The sequence below is a fragment of the Panthera leo genome, chromosome F3 (assembly GCF_018350215.1).
Source record: "Panthera leo isolate Ple1 chromosome F3, P.leo_Ple1_pat1.1, whole genome shotgun sequence".
In the NCBI taxonomy this organism is placed as follows: domain Eukaryota; kingdom Metazoa; phylum Chordata; class Mammalia; order Carnivora; family Felidae; genus Panthera; species Panthera leo.
Window position 1 is genome coordinate 28,066,184 of NC_056696.1, and position 21,712 is coordinate 28,087,895.

The window sequence follows — 21,712 nt, forward strand, 5'->3', positions numbered from 1 at the left end:
GCATCTCCAAGAAGTGTGTGTCTTCCTCCTACAAGGATAAGGCTCACCTGTATGGTTTCCTCTTGTCTTTTAAACCAGTCTTCCTCTTCCCTTCCCTTTTTTCTATTACAACTTCCTGATTGCTTGATTCCTTGTGCTCATATCAGTCTGTCTTTGCGTAAATCCCAGGCATTTGTTAATAATTAACTCATTTTCCTTATGGGCACCATATCCCTCACTCTGAAAGACTATTCTGCAACCCTGAAATTCCTAATTTACTCTTTTTTCTTTCCTTTTTTTTTTTAAGTAGGCTCTACACCCAGTGTGGAACTTGAACTCATGACCCCCAAGATCAAGAGACGCGTGCTCTACCTACTGAGCCAGCCAGGTTCCTCCTGAACTTCCTGATTTAAACCTCACTTTACAGTTAGACTTGAGCTAAAATTTCACTCACATTTGTTAGGTTAGGGGATTATTATGTAGCCTGCTTAGCCTTTTCTCAGCTGGTTGGCTGTGGTCCTCTAGATGTGGAACTTAAAAATTTAAGCTCTATTCCTGGGTTAGTACTCATATGTTATATCCTATCTTACTGTTGGGAAAGTCGTTTCATTATATGCCATGTATGAAATTAACACTCCTTTGTCTGAGATGGCCAGCTTAGTGTCTTCAGCCATAGTACACATCTACTTAGCCTTGATCTTCATGCTTAGGAGCCTTAAGTATTGGGTTAGATTTGTGCCAAGTGTAATCTGACAGATCGTGGTAGTTATTATCCTGTATTACAGATTTATACACTAGGAAATTTATTCCTCTGATCCTGCTTTAAAAGTTCCAATTTTAAAACCTAACTGTTTCTTAGAATAAGTGGAGACCGATAGCTGCGGCAAAAAGGTTAAATGATTATTTCTCAAAATATAAATGTCATGTAGCTAGTTCTATACCAGATAAATATCTCTTCTCACAACTACTTGATACTAGGCAGAGTGTCTTTAACTTCGTTATATGTTATAAGAGACTGCCTTCCATTGGAATCCAATCTGGTGTACAGTGATTCATGGTAAAACCATTCGGAAATGTAAAACTAAAATCTTCATTGTATTATTTGAGGGACATCACTTTAAATTCTTGAAGGGATATTGTATTCCTACATACTTTCTGTTGAATCCTGGGCTTGGTGGGATATTCTGTCTCTGCCTTCCTCCCTGTCTGTGGCATACCATAACAAAATACAATCTCAGCCCATTAATACCTGTCCCAGGACTGGTCTAGGCAGTTCTTGCCTTTTTCTCCCTTTTCTCCTACTCTCTATGTATTATTCATTCATCCATCAAATGTTAATTTAACATTTATAATCCTGGTAGCTTTCTAAGAAATCCCACACCACTGAAGACAGAGATAGGGTTCTCAAATGGTCTGATTTTAGCTCAGAGTAAATTCTCCTCTCCATCTCTATTCACTTAGCACCACCTCTGAGCCTGTGTTATTATGTAGAGATTGGTGCCCAAGTGAAGCTGTCCCAAGGATATAACTCATCACAACCTGGTTTTGGCTGTTGGCTGTATGCCATCAAACAGCACATAGCAGGGGGGCCAGAGCTGGAAACACCCACCAGCAGAGGAAAGAGTCAAGGAGCCAGAGAAACTATCTGAGTAACAATAAAGAGCAAAGGAAGACATATCACTACTAAATCACCAAACTCCTATAGAGTTCTACTTCCACTTAAGATATAGAAAACCATAAGAGAACAATGCTCCCATCCTAACAAGAAGAAAAGGATAGATAATCTACAAGATTGTTAATTTCTTGAACCCATCAGATAGCAGAGGTTGCATGGCAGCAAAGTAAACTGGATTCCAAAGGATGACAGTCCCCCACAAGACACACAAACTGTTTCGCCTTCAGTGGAGCACCTAAGGAGGAAGCAGCCACCATAAACGCTGGTAAGAAAACAGCTAAAATCGACAGATTCTTAAAGTGAGTTAGTCTGACATTCTAGAGTAACAGGGAGCCTCAGACCCAAGAGGAATCCTCATTCACATGCTCTTTGCCATAAACTGGGAGAACCATAAGAGGAACTGAGGACAGAGAGAGCCCTTCCCAGTGACACACAGGCATGAAACCCTGCCATTTCCCTGGATTCTTACTTCATACAAAGCAAAATGCTTAAGCCCCTCAGGAAGAGCAGAAAACTTTTCTGTCCTCTTCTCTTGTCCCCAGGCTCAGGCAGATATCCACTGCTTTTGAAGGAGGAGTAAAAGCAAAATCTGTCTGCCACTCGGGAAGGACAGGGAACCCTACACTGACACCAAGCAGACATTTCTCGCCACTGAGGGCAGGGCATGAAGCTCTCTCCCTCTCCAGATAGGTTTTCCCTCATACAAGGTAGAGTTTGGTTGACATCTGGGGGACAGGGATGCAGGAACACTGAGAAATTGCCACCTCTGAGGACCTGCCTAAGACTGAGACCAGCCCAAAAGGACAAAGAGGCCATGAGGCTTGCCCTGAGTAATAAGCAGTCGCACTCTTATTGGAGAAGGAGCAAGAGTGCAGAGAGAAACTCCCTCTGTAGTAGACGTGCAGAGACTGCGGAAGGCTGCGGCGGGACGGGGGTGGGGGGAAAGAATACTGGCACCCGAGAACACTCAAGAAACAAGGTAACTGCAGCCCACAGATGGAGGAATTTTAAACTGTGTGATGCATTGAAGTTATCTGTAGCAGCAACAAAACCCAAACCCAGTTCAGCTGCTGGCCAGATTGACTCAACACCCATATTAACTGTATGACAGTAGAAGAGGCATAGCTATTTCTGGATGTAAATAGTGTCCTTCTACATATGTTCTGCAGTCAAAACTGAGACATAGAGTAGCAAGGAAAAAACAACTCATTGTTAAACTATAAATTAGTAATTGGCAGAGCAAGTAGATAAAAATTTAGCAAGCATATGAAAGAATTGAACAATACTAACAACCAACTTGATTTAATTAACATCTGTAGATCTCTCTAGAACATCTATAGAACACTCCACCTAATAAACAGAATACATCATTTCAAGTACACTTGGAACACTTATCAAGATAAACCATATTTAGGCCATAAAACAAACTTCAACAAATATTTTAAAGTTTTCCCTGAGACCACCACAGAATTAAATTAGAAGTCATTTACAAACACATATCTGGAAATCTCCCACACACACAATTGTGCAAAACTTCAACACACTTCTAAATAACTCATAGGTCAAAGAAGAAATTCCAAGGGAAATTACAAAATATTTTGAACTGAATGAAAAGAAAAACACTCTATCAGAATTTTGGGATGCAGCTACAGTAGTGCTTAGAGGGGAATTAAGTGCTTTTATTAGAAAAGAAGAAAGCTCTCAATGACCCAAGATTCTACCTTTCAAAAGTTAGAGAAAGAAGAGCAAATTAAGCCCAAGACAAGCATGGGCATAAAATAATAAAGATCAGAGTAGGGGCGCCAGGGTGGCTCAGCCGGTTGAGTGTCCAACTTCAGCTCAGGTCGTGATTTCACAGCTCGTGAGTTTGAGCCCCGAGTCCAGCTCTGTGCTGACAGCTCAGAGCCTGGAGCCTGCTTTGGATTCTGTGTCTCCCTCTCTCTCTGCCCCTAACCCACTCGCATTCTGCCTCTGTCTCTCTCAAAAATAAATAAACATTAAAAAAAATTTTTTTAAATCAGAGTAGAAATTGTGGAAATAGAAAACCAAAAATCCATGAAATCATTGAAAATCTTTGAGATGGTTAATAAACCTGGTTGGCCTCTAGCTAGAGCAATAAAAAATAAAGTACTATTTTCAGGAACAAAAAGGAGATGTCACAAACCATACAGATATTATGAAGCAAATAAGGGGACATTATGAGCAACTTTATAGCAATAAATTAGATAACTTGGAGGAAATGGACACATTTCTTAAAAGACACAAAGTCAAAAAAGAAATTAATAACCTAGATAGCCCTATATCTATTTATTAAGGACATTGAATTTGTAGCTAAGAACTTTTCCACAACAAAATTTCCAGGCCCCAGTTGCTTCACTGGTGAATTATACTAAATGTTTAAGGAAGAAGTAAAACTAATTCTACACATCAACTCTTTCAGAAAGTAAGAGAAGGAATACTGTCCAGCTCATTCTATTAGGCTGACATTACCCTAATACCAAAACCAGAAAAAGACTCTAGAGGAAAAGAAAACTGCAGGCCAATATCTCCCATGAATATAATGTTATATTGTATATACAATATACAAAAAGGATAATAAATCATACTCAAATGCCTTTATCCTAGGAATGCAAGGTTGGTTCAGCAATGGAAAATCATTGTATTTCACCATATCAACAGATCAAAACCAAAGCAAAACATATGATTGTTTCCATATATGTAAAAAAAAAGAAAAAACAGTTGACAAAATTCAACCTCCCTTCATGATTAAAAAAAAAATGCAGCAAAATAATAACAGAAGGGAATTTTCTCAACCTGAAGTAATTGATAGCTAACATGATTCTTAATGGTGAAAGGCAAAAGGCTTTCCTTCTGATCAGAGCAAGCAAATATGCCCACCCTCCCCTTTGATTCAACATCATACTAGAAGTTCTAGTCAGTGCATTAACCAAAGGAAAGAAGTAAAAAGTAGGTGGGTTTGAAAGGAAGAAATAAAACATCCTTTATTCACAGATGCCATGACCACCTACGTAGAAAACCCCAAAGAATCTATTTTTAAAAAAAATAGAATTAATAACTCGAGTTCAGGAGGTCGAGAGGCTCCCCTGCCATTACCAAAATGGAGACTTTGTGCTGGGTCCTGTTCTTAGTGCTCAAATGCCCCAACCTGAAGCTGAAGAAGCCACCCTGGGTACATATGCCATCGGCCATGAGGGTGTATGCTCTGGTGGTGGTGTCTTACTTCCCCATTACCGGAGGAATAATTTATGATGTTATTGTTGAACCTCCAAGTGTTGGTTCTATGACCAGTGAACATGGACATCAGAGACCAGTAGCTTTCTTGGCCTACAGAGTAAATGGACAATATATTATGGAAGGACTCGCATCCAGCTTCCTGTTTACAATGAATGGGAGGTTTCAGTTTCACAATCCCGGACCAATCGAATGCACCAAACATTCCAAAACTCAGTAGATTTCTTCTTCTACTCATTGGATTTGTCTGTATCCTATTGAGTTTTTTCATTGCTAGAGTATTCGTGAGAATGAAACTGCCAGGCTATCTGATGGGTTAAAATGCCTTATGAGACAAAATCTGTAGATATTGGATTTGTTCCTGTTAATGAAGTTTTAAAGGCTGTACCAATTCTCTGATGTGAACTACGGAAAAGAATGAAGCAGCAGAAAAGAAGCATCTAGTGAAAACATAGGAAGCATGTTAAAGCTTGAACTAGAATGTCTTCTTGGTATCAAAGAGACAAGCTTATCACAGTATTTTTTCCTGCTGGCCTATGCCAACGTACAAACGATGTTAAGTAGCATTTTCCTCTTAGTTTTTCATTTCTTAGAGAAAATATTCTCCATTTCTACCACTTTAATACTGAATAAAGTGATCATTTTTTACAGCTCCCTTAACATTTTTTGGAGAGGATATTTGTGACTCCAAATTAATGTAAAATCAGGAAGTGAGATACCATAAGCTGGGAACTCTCGACAGATGATCAGCTTTACCTGTGGTGCTTTGCCTTTAAATAGAGTGTGTGCTCTGGAAAACAGTGTGGAGGTTCCTCAAAAAATTAAAAATAGACCTACCCTATGACCCAGCAGTAGCACTGCTAGGAATTTACCCAAGGGATACAGGAGTACTGATGCATAGGGGCACTTGTACCCCAGTTTATAGCAGCATTCTCAACAATAGCCAAATTATGGAAAGAGCCTAAATGTCCATCAACTGATGAATGGATAAAGAAATCGTGGTTTATATACATAATGGAGTACTACGTGGCAATGAGAAAGAATGAAATCTGGCCCTTTGTAGCAACGTGGATGGGACTGGAGAGTGTGATGCTAAGTGAAATAAGTTATACAGAGAAAGACAGATACCATATATTTTCACTCTTATGTGGATCCTGAGAAACTTAACAGAAACCCATGGGGGAGGGGAAGGAAAAAAAAAAAAGAGGTTAGAGTGGGAGAGAGCCAAAGCATAAGAGACTCTTAAAAACTGAGAACAAACTGAGGGTTGATGGGGGGTGGGAGGGAGGGGAGGGTTGGTGATGGGCATTGAAGAGGGCATCTTTTGGGATGAGCACTGGGTGTTGTATGGAAACCAATTTGACAGTAAATTTCATATATTAAAATAAATAAATAAATAAATAAATAAATAAATAGAGTGTGTGACAGTATGTTATTTCAGATGTGTCTGCAAGACCATTTCCTGCACAATAAGGTGTATGAAAGGAGCAGAAATAATTTTTCTAAGACAAACAAATAATAAAAGAAAATAAATTGAGTTCAGCAAGTTTGCAGGATAGAAAATCAGTTTACCAAAAAAAATTCCTATACACTGGTAATGAACAGTTGGAAACTGAAAGTTAAAAACACAAGGTCAGTATACAGATATCAGTTGTTTTCCTTTATACTTGCAATGAACCAACTGGAAGTCAGAATTTTTAAAAATACAATTTATAGTAGCCTCAAAATTAAATTCTTAAGGATAAATCAAAATAAATGGACAGAGATACTGTTGTTCATTGATCAAAAGACTTGATGTTGTTAAGCTCTCCATTCTCCTCAAATTGATTTATATGTACTCCCAATCAAAATTCCAGCAGGACTTTCTGAAAAAATTTACAAGCTGATTCTAAAAGTTATATGGAAAAGCAAAGGACCCGGATGGAGGACACACCCTTACTTCAGGTTACTATAAAGTTACAGACATTAAGACAATGTGGTATTGGTCAAGAGATAGGTGTATAAATCAGTGAAACTTGGTAGATAACCCAGAAATAGACCCAATTACAAATGCTTGCTTGGGTGATCAATAAAGAGCAGTTGTAGGTTCACAGCAAAATTGAGGGGAAGGTACAGAGATTTTCCATATACCTCTTACCCCATGTATAGTCTGCCTCTAAAGAACCTCGTTCTAAAGAACAAACATGCTCCCTGTGTGTTTCTCCTTTACTCTCACACTACTACCACACTTCACTGCTGGTCACTGTGTGTTGTGAGTTTTTCCTCACAACAAGCAATTCTCTGTGATACCAGCTGAATGTTCTTCCACTTAATTCAATTCAGACACTATCTACCTTCCCCTCAGTCCCACAAGACTATACCTCTGCCTTCAGATTCCAGTCACAAGTCCCAAGTTGTCACCTGCACTTCTGACCAACCATCTATAAATTGTGGTTTCATGACCCCTTCTTGGGTTTGATAATTTGCGAGAGTGGCTCCCAGAACTCAAGGAAACACTTAGGTTTACTGGTTTAATATAAAAGGATATGATAAAGGATACAGATGAACATGGAGATGGAAAAGATACACTGGACCAGACATGGGGGAAGGGGAACAGAGTTTCCATGCCCTTATCAGTACCACCTGTTACATATTTCCAGGTGTTCAGCAGCCCAGAAATTCTCTGAACCCCATACTTGGAGGATTTTTATGGAGGCTTCATTACATAGGCATGATTGATCATTAACTCAATCTCCAGCCTCTCTCCCCTTCCCAGAGGAAGGAGGTTGAAGCTGAAAATTACAAGCTTCCTTTTTTTTTTTTTTATAACTTTTTAAATGTTTATTTTTGCCGCCCGGGGGCGGGGGGAGGGGAGGAAGTAGGCAGAGACAGAGGGAGACACAGAATCCCAAGCAGGCTCCAGGCTCCAGACTCTGAGCTATCAGTGCAGAACCCAACATGGGGCTCAAACTCACGAACCATGAGATCGTGACCTGAGCCAAAGTCGGACACTTAACCGACTGAGCCACCCAGTGGCCCCATGAAAATTTCAAGCTTCTAATCATGGCTTGGTCTCTTTGGTAACCAGCCCTCTTTCTGAAGCAATCCAGAAGCTCACCAAGAGTCACCTCATTAAAACAAAAGATATTCCTATTATCCAGGAAATTCCAAGTGATTTAGGAGCTCTGTGTCAAGAACCAGGGTCAGAGACCAAGTATTAGAACAAAAGTTGCCTCTAGTGCTCTTATCACTTAGGAAAGTCCAGAGGTTTTAGGAGCTCTATGTCAGGAACTGGGGACAGAGACCAATATGTATTTTTTCTATTATTTCACACTCTGTCATTATCAACATCTCCAATCAGAGTGGTACATTTGTTATAGTTGATGAACCTACATACATAAAATTATTCTCATAATTATTAAAATTATTATCATAATCACCCAAGGTCCAAAGTTTACATTACGGTTCACTCTCATTGTGTATTCTATAGACAAATGTAAAATGACATGTATCGATCATTATGATATCATACAGAGTATTTTCACTGCCCTAAAAATCCACTGTGCTCTGCCTGTTTATCCCTCTCTCACCCCTGCCTCTGGAAACCACTGATCTTTTTACTATTTCTGTAGTTTTGCCTTTTCCAGAATGTTCATATAGTTGAAATCGTATAGTAGGTAACCCTTTCAGATTGGCTTCTTTCACTTAGTAATAGGTATTTAAGGTTTCTCTATGTCCTTTGATAGCTTGATATCTCATTTCGTTTTAGTGCTGAGTAATATTACACTGTCTGGATGTATCATAGCTTATTTATCCATCACCTATTGAAGGACCTCTTGGTTGCTTCCAAGTTTTGGCAATTAGGATTAAAGCTGCTGCAGACATTCATGTGCAGATTTTTGAGTGGACGTAGGTTTTTGAGTGGATACCAAGGAGCATGGCTGCTGGGTCATATGGTAAGGGTATGTTTCGTTTTGTAAGAAACCACCACACTGCCTTCCAAATGGCTGTACCGTTTCGCATTCCCACCAGCAATGAGTGAGTTCCTGTTGCTCCACATCCTCACCAGCACTTGCTGTTGCCAGTGTCCCACATTTTGGCCATTCTGATAGGTGTGTACTGGTATGTTCTTTTAATTTGCATTTCCCTGATGACATGATGTGGGAATACACTTTCCAAAAGCGTATTTGCCATCTGTAGATCTTCTGTGGTGAGGCCTCCGTTAAGGTCTTTGACCCCATTTTTAATCCAATGCTTGTTTTCCTGTTGTTGAGCTTTAAGAGTTGTTTGTATATTTTGGGTAGTAGTCCTTTATCAGATGTGTCTTTTGCAAATATATTCTCCCAGTTTGTGTTTGCCTTGTCATTCCCTTACCATAGTCTTTCGCAGAGCAGAAGTTTTTTTATTTTAATGAGTCCCAGCTTATCAATTCTTTCTTTCATGGATTGTGCCTTTGGTGTCATAGCTAAAAAATCATTGTCATACCCAAGGTCATCTTGGTTTTTCTCCTGTCTTATCTTCTATGAGTTTTATAGACATTTTCTAGTACCTCTACTAGTATTAGTAATACCAGTATTCCTAATATTTATCATGCCTCAAACCAAGATTATTTCTCCCCTTCCATCATTTTCTTCTTCTCTTCCCCTCCCAAAACTCCTGCTCTTCCTTATTATGGTTCCTTATTTTAGAGATAATGTCACCAACATCTCTGTGGTCTCCCAGACTGAAAACGTAAGTTATCATCTTTGGTTCTTACAATTCTTTTGCCCATTATCCTTTTGGATTGATTTGTTAACACTTTTTAGATATCAAGGATATTAGCTCTTGTATGTGTTATATATGTGAATATGTTTCCCAATTTATGGTTTACCTTTATATATCATATTTTGTGTGTGTGGTATAGCTGTTTTAAATTTTTATGTGTTCAAATTTGTCAATTTTAGGTTTCTACGTATTCAGATTTACCAGTAGTTTTCTTTATGTGCTTGGGTTTCATATCAAGTGCAGAAATACTCCGGCCATTTTATTCAATAGTAAACATTATGATCACAAGCAGTGGGTCTGTAAGCTTTTCAAAAACCTATAAAAATATTTGAAACCTAAGATAAAATACTGTTCTTCCAAAAAACAACAGGAAAATCACAAAATATAAACACATGTTTGTCTATAAATATAACATTTTATCAGCTTTATTAATTACCAAATTTAGTGTTCATAAACATTTCCTTAAAGCCCATCCTGTACTTTGCTATCTCCTATCCACATGAATTTAAGTGGCTTATTCAATCCCTTCTTTTAAAAAAAAAATGTTTTTATGTTTATTTATCTTTGAGAGAGAGAGAGTGCAAGCAGGGAAGGGGCAGAGACAGAAGGAGACACAGAATCCGAAGCAGGCTCCAGGCTCTGAGCTGTCAGCACAGAGCCTGACTTGGAGCTCAAACTCAGGAACAGTCAGATCATGACCTGGGCCAAAGTCAGCCGCTTAACCAACTGAGCCACCCAGGCGCCCCCAGTCCCTTCTTTAATTTTTTTTAATGTTTATTTTTTGAAGGAGAGAGAGAGAGAGAGAGAGAGCATGAGTGGGGGGGGGGGGGTGGCAGAGAGAGAGGGAGACACAGAATCTGAAGCAGGCTCCAGGCTCTGAGCTGTCAGCACAGAGCCCAATGTGAGGCTCGAACTCATGAGCTGTAAGATAATGACCTGATCATGCTTAACCAACTGAGCCACCCAGGCTCCCCGCCCAGTTCCTTCTTTATATTCACGCTGACACTGGCTGATTTCAAGCCTCCTGAAAGAACTACCGTAGTTTCCTAGTTGGTCTACCTGTCACAAATTTCTAGGCTGTCCAAGTCACTCATTGTAGAATTATCATCCTAGCACAGCAGCCAAATTACGCCACTCCCTTCTTTATAAATGCAAACTTTAGTATAGCATTCAAAACCACACTTTTGTCAGCATGGCTTAGTACAGCTTTCAAGGCCCTGCATACTTTGACTCAAGTCCAGCCTCTCTGCTTTTGACTGTCTGTATATTGTGTCCCAGAACCCACAGACAGTTCTCTGGGCACTCCCTGTGCCCTCCTGCCTCTGTTAGTGGCGTTTTCTCCCCCTGCAATGCCTTTCTGTCTCCACTTACCTGGAATTTTACTCTGTCCTTCAGAGCTCAGTTTACATATGAACTACTTGTGTTTTCCCTGATCCCTCAACTTCTCCACCCGCACCCCCACTTTTTTGCAGGTTTCTATGTGTGTGTGCACGCGCGCTCCACAATAGTTATTCTGTGTTAAGAGTGTCCAGTTTACATATTAGCCTCCCAGGTGTTAAACAAATTCTTCAGAGCAAGAATCTTAACTGGTAGGATTGTTATAGCATGTACTCAATAAAATGACCATTGAATCAAGCTTCCTACCCTTCTTTCTTTCCCTGTTTTCCTTTTTTGATTTGTTGTTGCTGTTATGTTACATCACACTGTGAAAGAGTATATAAAAGGTATATGAAGAATTTTAAATGTAACTTTAAAAAAATGAACCCACCACCTAGCTTAAGAAATGGAACATTGCCAGTATCTTCAAAACCTCCTGTGTGTGCCTATCCAACCATGTGACCTTCCCTCCATGGGCAGGTCCTTCCCCAAGATTAACACTATCCCAAATTTTATATTAACAGTTTCCCTTTTAGTTTCACTACATAATTGTCTCTTTGAACAATGGTGTTTAGTTTGGTCTATTTTTAAAATTTTGTTTAAGTGTAATCATACTGTATATATTCTTCTGCCTTGCTTCTTTCTCTCAACATTATGTCCTGGAGATAAACTCGTGTGTAAAACCATAGTTCATTAGTTTTCAATGCGGTGTGGGATTTTATTGTAGAAGTAAACGGTATTTTATTTTCACGTTATTTTTAATGGGCATTTGCGTCGCTTACATTGGGGTCTATTACGAATAGTGCTGCTACACACATTCTTGCACGTCTCCTGGAGACCCATGCACGATTGTCCATGGAGGATGGGAATAAGAGCAGGATTGCTGGGCCGCAGGGCCTGTGTGTGTGCAGGTTTAACACGTAATGCCAAACTGTCGTCCAAAGTGACCCTACCAGGGCCCATCCGGAGGGGAGCTGCCCTTGTTCCAGGCTTCCTCAGTGCTTGGTATGGTCTGTTTTTAATTTTCACCTATCTAGTGGGTATGAATTGGTATCTTCTGGTTTTAATTTTCATTTCCCTGACGGCTAATGTGGTTGTTCATCTTTTCATATGTTTATTGCCATTTCTGTTTCATCTTGTATGAAATGCCTGGTTTTGCCTTTAGCCCAGTTGTTTCAGTGCCTCTGAATTAATGGATCTTTGTTTCCTTGCTGATCTGCGATGCCAGCGTCATCATAAATCAAGTTTCCATATATGTGCAGAAGAATAGATGGCTCTCCATTCTAGCCCTTTGGTCTGTTTGTCCTTCCTGGGGGCGATACCGTACCATCTTCATAATAAGTCTCCATATCGAGAGGTCCTTGTCCCCTTTCTATGCCTAGTGTGATTGGGGACATTTATTATTTTTCTAAATAAATAAAAGTTCTATAGATGGATGGTGTGATTCATAGGCTAGCTTTTTTGTTGTTGTTGTTTTACAAATTTTAAAGTTACTCATTTAACTCCCTCTTCAAAGACAAAACAAAATATTTTCTTTTACAATATTTTTAGCCTTTTGACATAGCCTGCACACCTGTCATTATTCTGATCAAAGTAAAACAAATACTCAAACACTGTTTTTATTCTTTCTCTTCGTCCCATCCTTAAGAATAGAGTCTGAAAACCTCACAGTTTTAAAAATGTGTCTGTTTGCTCCTGGGCAACCAAAAATGTGAATTTGCTTTTCCTAACCCTGGAAAAATCCACACTAATGGCACAGTTGTCGTCACACTGTGACGTTTCTTGCTGTTTGGGATCCCTCGTTGCTCGGTACTTGCCTTTCCTGCTGGAGTATAGTCATTTCTCTTGGTCTCATAGTAACCTTGTTTTCATATTTGCCAATTTTCCTGGCAGCTGCTGCCTGCGAGTTTTTAGACATTGTGGAGCTGCTGCTGAAGTCTGGCGCTGACCCCGCTCTCCCAGACCAGGACGGCTGCCTGCCGGAGGAGGTGACAGGTTGCAAGGCTATCTCTTTGGTGTTGCAGCAGCACACGACCGGCAAGGTATAATCAAAAGGCTGGAAGACCACAGTCCGTAACATCGTAGAGCTCCAGTGATGAAGGACACCTGCAAAAATAATACTTCTTTTAGCACCCATCTTTGGTATACATTGGCTAATAAAATCAGTTCTGAGGAACTGGGATTTTGAAGTCTCAGCAATTCATTCTCCTTGCATCCGTTCCAGCAAGTACAGTTGTGGTGATGAACATGTGTCCTGCGCATAATACAATCCAATTCTGCTGAGCGCGCGCTGAAATTTATCACTGTTCTAGAGGGTGGGGCAAGGAGGGGACGCCTCATATTTCACAGTATTAAACATGGCTGCTCTTTTAAAAAAACATGCAGAAGCAAAATATGACCGACAGTGCTACCCTGACAGGGAAAGTTGCATGAAATCCCAATACAGTAGAGGTCAAGTGATCTTGTGGCATTTTGCACAGCTGGCCTGAATATCGGTAGCTAAAATGTCTATTTTTGGCAGACAGAATTGAGAAGACAAAGACAGAGGGGTGTTAAAAAGCAAGCAAAAGAGAAAAGGTAGAATTTTGTCACATAGGGGCCTAGAAGTCCGAGAAACAACCAGATTTACTGAAAACCTCAAAATCTTGGGCATTTTAGAATAAGATTCAGTGACCTCACTTCAGGATTGAAGCACAGATTTGGGAGAATTCACTGGTTAGTTCAGGATTCCTTAAACTCACCTCCACAAAATGGGGCGGGATTTCCCCAGGGCCCTTTTAATTGGCTCTAATGTTCCAGTCACGTACTGGCAGTAGTCTCTGGAAATGAACTCAGGCCTGAACTGTGAGGCTGTTTGAGTCTAATGTGAAATAGCCCCTAATGTCCCAATGCTTAGCTGTGAGTATAGTTACTTCTGGGTACCAAGAGAGCTTTTATTTTCTAATTAAAAACATAGACAAATACACAACAGCTTTTCTTTAAGGGAGCAACAAGTATGCCGCTTTTGAAACTGGCTCCCTATGTTTTCCCCTTCAAGCCTCAAGAACTCCATCTGGGGAATTCCTTGACATTTCTCGTTATATAAAGAAAGTAGGTAGTTGTCCTAGGAAGAGAAATGAAGTAAGAAATGATTTGAGATGTAGAGATGACTATTTAAAAGATAATTTTTCCAACGTGTCTCTATTAAAAGAAGTAATAAACTTGCTTAGCAGAGCCCTCAACAGTGGACACGATTTTCATTAGCTCAGGCTAACCTGTCCTTCTGGAACAAGCCCCTTCAGAGCAGAAATGAGGCATATTAATGCTGTTTATTTTGTGATTTTTCTAAGCTCATTTCTTATTTTCTGAGATGTAAACCAAAACCATTCACCAAGACTGTTCATTCTTTAATTGATTTCTTAATTATCTGTGGAAGTGATATGCATGTTAGTACACAGTGAAAACATTACTGTAATTCTAGTGGAGCTTTCTATTCATTATCTGTTCTTTTCCCATAATCCCAACCACATTTGCAACCCGCTATAAGCTAAATTCTCTCATGTTCCACATTAATTGTGTTTTAACAAACATTATTCATTAGTTACAGTAAAAGTGACCAAGATGTTGCATGCAGCTTTCATTAATAGTACTTTTGCATTTTTAGGACATTAGCAAATCAAAATATTTATTCATTTCAGATTTACAGGGTCATTATCTAAGCAAAAAGCTATCAAGGAGCTCCTTTTTTCATTTCTCTTTTGTAATCTGACCTTAAAATTTCCGAATCAAGTTTTTCATAACCTGTTTTGCAATGTCTAAAACTATATAGATTGTTTTTAAGCAAAGAATATAACTTTTTATTAATTTTATTTTTCAAGGTTTCTTTGTTTTGTTTTGGGTTTTTTTTTTTTATGCTGTTGTATGTTCTCTCTTTTTTTAATATGAAATTTATTGTCAAATTGGTTTCCATACCACACCCAGTGCTCATCCCAACAGGTGCCCTCCTCAATACCCGTCACCACTCTCCCCTCCCTCCCACCCCCCATCAATGGGCAGAAAACATGAATAGACACTTCTCTAAAGAAGACATCCAGATAGCCAACAGGCACATGAAAAGATGCTCAACGTCCCTCCTCATCAGGGAAATACAAATCAAAACCACACTCAGACACCACCTCACGCCAGTCAGAGTGGCCAAAATGAACAAATCAGGAGGCTATAGATGCTGGCAAGGATGTGGAGAAACGGGAACTCTCTTGCTCTGTTGGTGGGAATGCAAACTGGTGCAGCTGCTCTGGAAAACAGTGTGGAGGTTCCTCAAAAAATGAAAAATAGATCTACCTATGACCCAGCAATAGCACTGCTAGGAACTTACCCAAGGGGTACAGGAGTGCTGATGCATAGGGGCACTTGTACCCCAGTGTTTATAGCAGCACTCTCAACAATAGCCAAATTATGGAAAGAGCCTAAATGTCCATCAACTGATGAATGGATAAAGAAATTGGGGTTTGTATACACAATGGAATACTACGTGGCAATGAGAAAGAATGAAATATGGGCCTTTGTAGCAACGCGGATGGAACTGGAGAGTGTTATGCTAAGTGAATCAAGGTTTCAAATTTATAATCAAAGCTGCCACTAAAAACAGTCACCAACTCTACATTTGCAAGTGCATTCTAAATTTTTTTTTAAGTTTATTTGTTTATTTTGAGAGAGAGCAAGCGAAGGAGGGGCAGAGAGAGAAACCCAACCAGGCCCCACACTATCAGAGCAGAGCCTGATGTGGGGCTCGAACTCATGAACAGTGAGATCATGACCTGAGCCAAAACCAAGAGTCAGACACTTAACCGACTGAGCCTCCCAGGCACCCCACAAGTGCATTCTAAAGTCAATTTCCAAAATCTCTCTATTATCACTGGTATCTGAATTTTCGAAAACCTTACTGTCGTAACAATCTGTGGATCTTCTCCCTGTGCCTTAAGGGGAAGATTACATCCAGAAATGTCAGAGAAAACTGGATCTTGGTTTGTTTTCCTACCCCTTAAACTATCGGATTATTAGCGCATCACACTTCAGCCAGATCCTGAGTTCCATTGGCAAGAGCTGCGGTAGTTCCCACCAAGCAAAGAACACGAACTTACTGGAGCAGAGAGCCAGCTAACTTCCCCAGATACATGGCGAACCATCTTTTCGTATAGTTCAGCGGGATGAAACTAAGATATAATTTAACTTAGCATAACTTTGGTTCCGCTATGCAGAAATTTTTTCTTCCTGGACAGATTAGTGATGTTCAAGCCAATTAGTCTTTTAAAGTATCATAGAAAACCTTTTTCTGAAGGTTCATTTCTGGTCATGACAGAAGTATTTCAAAATAATTGTTGCTTTTTTGGGGGGTGGAGTGGGGGGAAGACATTTACTGGGTTTGGAATTCAATTTACTTCATCCTTGGTTCAAACTCTCTGGTTTGTTATTTTTAGTGTACATGAGTATTTTAAAAATTGAGTCTCTTCTGTGTTCTCCTAAAAAGTTGGAGTAGTCATAAAGCGGTGGCTAAGTAAAGGCATTTTTCTGAGTTACGAGTAGTTACTTTTTGCTACCTGACCACTTGAATTTTCTAGACTGTTTATAGATTGCCTTTCTACTCTTACCTCATCTCAGTTTCACATTTATTTTTCTTATCTTCAGGCCACCTCTGTAGATGTTTGTCTACACATAAAAACATACCTAGCCCCATTCTCTATCCCTAAAAAACTGCAAAAGGAAATTGGTGGCTTTTTCTCTTTCCTTTCCTGATGATACTGTGATCAGAACAACACTAGTGATTCTTTTCTTTATTTAATATTCATGACTGTCGTTTACTTTGCTGTGCACCAGCTAATCTAAGAGACCCTGATTGCCTTCACGGTGGTTTTGATACAGACTAGTGAAAAATGAGGACTAAAAAGAGGATCATGTAAATAATCATTAAAGAGGAGGCAAAGAAAAATCTCTGAATCATTATTATCTTCAGAACACTTGCTTGCATCTACTAAATCAGTGTTTTTAACTCTTGAGGAGTTCCAGATTACTTTGAAAAACTATAAACTTCTTCCCCAGGTATACGATGTTGTGCATGGAATTTTGAAGAGTTCACAGATCTCCTGCAGCCCATCCGTGGACTCCCCAGGGCTCTGTGGATCCCATTGAGAACCATTTTTCTGACCCCTTGTGTTTCAAGAATGAGAAATCTTTTGTTGACTGACCCTATTTTCATAGTTTTAAGTGCTCCTACCAAGTGACATGGGGTGTTACCCTGCCTATTTGAAAGATTGGGAGAAGTGCTTTTTTTATTTTATTTTTTATTTTTTAAAATTTACATTATTATTACAAATTAGTTAGCATATAGTGCAACAATGACTTCAGGAGTAGATGCCTTAGTGCCCCTCACCCATTTAGCCCATTCCCCCCTCCCACAACCCCTCCAGTAACCCTCAGTTTGTTCTCCATATTTATGAGTCTCTTTTGTTCCCCTCCCTGTTTTTATATTATTTTTGTTTCCCTTCCCTTATGTTCATCTGTTTTGTCTCTTAAAGTCCTCATATGAGTGAAGTCATATGATTTTTGTCTTTCTCTGACTAATTTCACTTAGCATAATACCCTCCAGTTCCATCCACATAGTTGCAAATGGCAAGATTTCATTCTTTTTGATTGCCGAGTAATTCTCCATTGTGTGTGTGTGTGTGTGTGTGTGTGTGTGTGCGTGTATATATATATATATATATATATATATATATATATATATATCACATCTTCTTTATCCATTCATCCATCGATGGACATTTGGGCTTTTTCCATACTTTGGCTATTGCTGATAATGCTGCTCTAAACATGGGGGTGCATGTGTCCCTTCGAAACAGCACACCTGTATCCCGTGGATAAATGCCTAGTAGTGCAATTGCTGGGTCGTAGGGTAGTTCTATTTTAGTTTTTTGAGGAACCTCCATACTGTTTTCCAGAGTGGCTGCACCAGCTTGTATTTCCACCAACAATGCAAAAGAGATCCTCTTTCTCTGCATCCTCGCCAACATCTGTTGTTGCCCGAGTTGTTAATGTTAGCCATTCTGACAGGTGTAAGGTGGTATCTCATTGTGGTTTTGATTTGTATTTCCCTGATGATGAATGATGTTGAGCATATTTTCATGTGTCAGTTGGCCATCTGGACATCTTCTTTGAAGAAGTGTCTATTCATGTCTTTTGCCCATTTCTTCACTGGGTTATTTGGTTTTTGGGTGTTGAGTTTGATAAGTTCTTTATAGATTTTGGATACTAAGCCTTTATCTGATATGTCACTTGCAAATATCTTCTCCCATTCTGTCGGTTGCCTTTTAGTTTTGCTCATTGTTTCCTTCGCTGTGCAGAAGCTTTTTATTTTGATGAGGTCCCAATAGTTCATTTTTGCTTTTGTTTCCCTTGCCTCCAGAGATGTGTTGAGTAAGAAGTTGCTGCGGCCAAGATCAAAGAGGTTTTTGCCTGCTTTCTCCTCAAGGATTTTTGATGGCTTCCTGTCTTACATTGAGGTCTTTCATCCATTTTGAGTTTATTTTTGTGTATGGTGTAAGAAAGTGGTCCAGGTTCATTCTTTTGCATGTTGCTGTCCAGTTTTCCCAGCACCACTTGCTGAAGAGACTGTCTTTATTCCATTGGATATTCTTTCTTGCTTTGTCAAAGATTAGGTGGCCATACATTTCTGGGTCCATTTCTGGGTTCTCTATTCTGTTCCATTGATCTGAGTGTCTGTTCTTGTGCCATTGTTTTTAAACCACTGACCAAGATTTTAACAACATACATAGACTGCAGTTTTCTCACTGATCACCACACTGGGGGGAAGCTTTTTTTAAAGAGACATTGGCCAGAAAGTTGGACTCTGACCTATTTGGCCTCTGATTCTGCTGCAGGGCAGAAATGAACCCACGTGTTCAATTCTGTATGACTAGTGCTATCTTTTCATATGCATTTAGTTTTTTTCACTTTTCAGGGTGTTTTCATGGGCATTGTTTAATCTGTCATCCCTCCATTATAACCCTATTAAAGTGGGGTAGTACAGGTGTCTGTTAAGTCCACTTATACAAGAATGAATTGAAAATACAAGCAGGTTACTTCAATTGCCCACGATCACAGAGTAGTAGAGCCACAGTTGGGACCAAGTCTACAAAATCGCAGTCCTTTCTATTAGACCACAAAACTCATGTAAAGTGTTCAAGCTCTTCCTCCATTCCATCCACAGATACTTTTTGAGAGCCCACTGAATAACAGACACTGTTCCAGGCCACTGTCACTCCCTTTTCCCCTTATCATGGATATTTAGAATTACTCCCATGATGTTATCTCAAGGTATTGCGTGAGGTAACTTTAAAAGTCTGACAGAAATTCATAAATTACTTATGAAAAACTAAATATTTTAAACCTACTATAACTATGTCTCTAATAAAGATGTAAGAATCCAGCCAACTGGCCACACATTGTTCTCTCTTAGGCTTGTCAGGTAGACGGATAACAACCAAAGTATAATATCTGGAATTGTATCTATTATATCTTTTTTTTTTTTATGTTTCAGCATTTTCCAGCTAAAAGGTGGCTATAATCAAGTGAACCTTTCTATTAAATAGGTATTTCTTAGCTTCCTGCCAGGTTTAACTGCTTGGCTATGGCTTATTATCCCATGTACAGTACGGCATCTCTGAGGATTAATGAGCAAGGTGCAGGATGATAGCAGAGCTGAGCTTGGGTTGCAGAAGGGGTTAGTGCCTAGGCTAATGAATGCTTCAGTTGAACATGAAGACTTTCAAATGTTTATTTAATATTTAACAGTTGAAACATGAAAGCTTTCATCAAATTACAAGTCCCCTAGAGATCCCCCTCACAAATAAATGTTTATCACAGAATAGGTATGTAACCCATGAGCCACAATTTAGTAACATTGAGTTTAAATATTTGTGAGTGAGGGGCACCTGGGTGGCTCAGTTGGTTAAGCGACTGACTTCAGCTCAGGTCATGATCTCACAGTTTGTGGGTTTTGAGACCCACAGCGGGCTCTGTGCTGACAGCTCAGAGCCTGGAGTCTGCTTCTGATTCTGTGTCTCCCTCTCTCTCTGCACCTCCCCAACTTGTGCTCTGTCACTCTCAAAAATAAATAAACATTTAAAAATTTAAATATTTATGAGTGAAATTTCAAATCCCAATTCCTAAGGTATTTGGAGTTAAATGTTTTAATAGTAGTTATAATACTGTATTTGATCCATTCTAAGACACACTTTTTTTTTTTTGGTTAGTGATACATAAACCAATGTGTCCTTTTTAAAAAATTTTTCTTAATGTTTATTTATTTTTGAGAGAGAGAGAGAGAGCGCAAGCAGGGGAGGGGCAGGCTCCAGGTTCTGAGCTGTCAGCACAGAGCCCGATGCAGGGCTCAAACCCACGAACCGCGAGATCATGACCTGAGCTGAAGTCAGACCCTTAATTGACTGAGCCACCCAGGCGCCCCGACTAATATGTCTTAAAATGAATACATCTTAGCTTTAATCCCAGAACAGTAGTTACACCTTTTGTACAAGACTGTGCACACAAGCATCTTAATTGAACCTCAGAATAACTGTAAAAGTAGAAATAATTGGTATTTTCTCTGGCAAACGAAGGAATTGAAACTCAGAACTTTTAGGGAAATTGTCCAAGGTCATATAAGTAGAAACAGTAAGCATGCTCATCTTTTTATAGGCTTTATTATATTTAAAGCACTTCAGTATGCATGATCTTATTTTTTTTTTTTTTTTTTCAGAATCAGGGTGATTATCTAAGCCTTGTGGCACCAAGTCAAAAAGTTTTCCCTGCACCTCATTATCAGGATAAGCCACAGTGGAAACAAAAGCAACCATACTCAAAGGTACATTGATAATTGAGCCTTGGAGCGCCTGGGTGGCACCTGAGTGGCTCAGTAGGTTAAGCGTCCCACTTCAGCTCAGGTCATGATCTCAGTTCGTGAGTTTGAGCCCCGTGGGCTCTGTGCTGGCCGCTCATGGCCTGGAGCCTGCTTGGGATTCTTTCTCCAGCTCTCTCTGCCCCTCCCCTGTTGGCGCTCTGTGTCTCAAAAATAAACATCAAAAAAAATTATTTTTTAAATAAGCCTCTTCGTGGATTTTATCTGTATACATTGGACTTCATCCTTATGACATAAAAAGCCTTCAGTGCAGTCTGTTGTGCTCGTGTGATTTGAAAAATTATCATTGGGGCTTTACCATAAGCATCTTTATTATTTTAGCAAACTTTCACAATTTCTTCATCAGAGAGATTTTGGGTGAAAGTATAGTGATTATCAGACCGAACAAGAAAGCTTCCTTGTCTTCCTCACCTAATGTTTATTATGCATTGAGTGTGATCAGTTTTTCAAATGTGCATTAATTGGCATTACACTAAAGGATTGAACAGGGAAAGCTCTGTATCCGCATCTTTACTCACTTATCCTTGAAATATGCTTGTCATGGTCCTCCCTGGAAAGCAGAAATTTAATGGTTTGTTCACCAGAGTTATTAGGAGTGCGTGGTTTTTTATTTACTATTTTTACTTTTATATGTACATTCTTTAAAACTTTCTTTTCTGTGTTTTGTTATATCACTTCCTTTGGCACAGTTACACATGTCATTATTTTGCATTTTTTTACTGTGTCTTCTTTGGGGA

General features: G+C 39.4%; 2 protein-coding genes across 3 annotated transcripts in view; both read left to right on the forward strand.

Moving 5' to 3' along the window:
* ACBD6 (acyl-CoA binding domain containing 6) overlaps window positions 1-13,221 on the forward strand; it is a 202,239-nt gene extending 189,018 nt beyond the window's left edge. Inside the window, exon 8 of one of the 2 annotated variants that reach the window (XM_042924611.1) lies at window positions 12,920-13,221. In XM_042924611.1, coding sequence (XP_042780545.1) covers window positions 12,920-13,074 — 155 coding nt within the window. In that variant the 3' untranslated portion in view covers window positions 13,075-13,221. The remainder of the gene's footprint in view (window positions 1-12,919) is intronic. The other variant, XM_042924612.1, reaches the window with a different exon arrangement.
* Window positions 3,957-5,749, forward strand: LOC122211451 (oligosaccharyltransferase complex subunit OSTC-like). The gene has a single exon (XM_042924615.1). It carries the CDS (start codon window positions 4,773-4,775, stop codon window positions 5,124-5,126), a length of 354 nt encoding a protein of 117 aa, XP_042780549.1. The 5' UTR covers window positions 3,957-4,772; the 3' UTR covers window positions 5,127-5,749.
* Window positions 13,222-21,712: the final 8,491 nt, after the last annotated feature.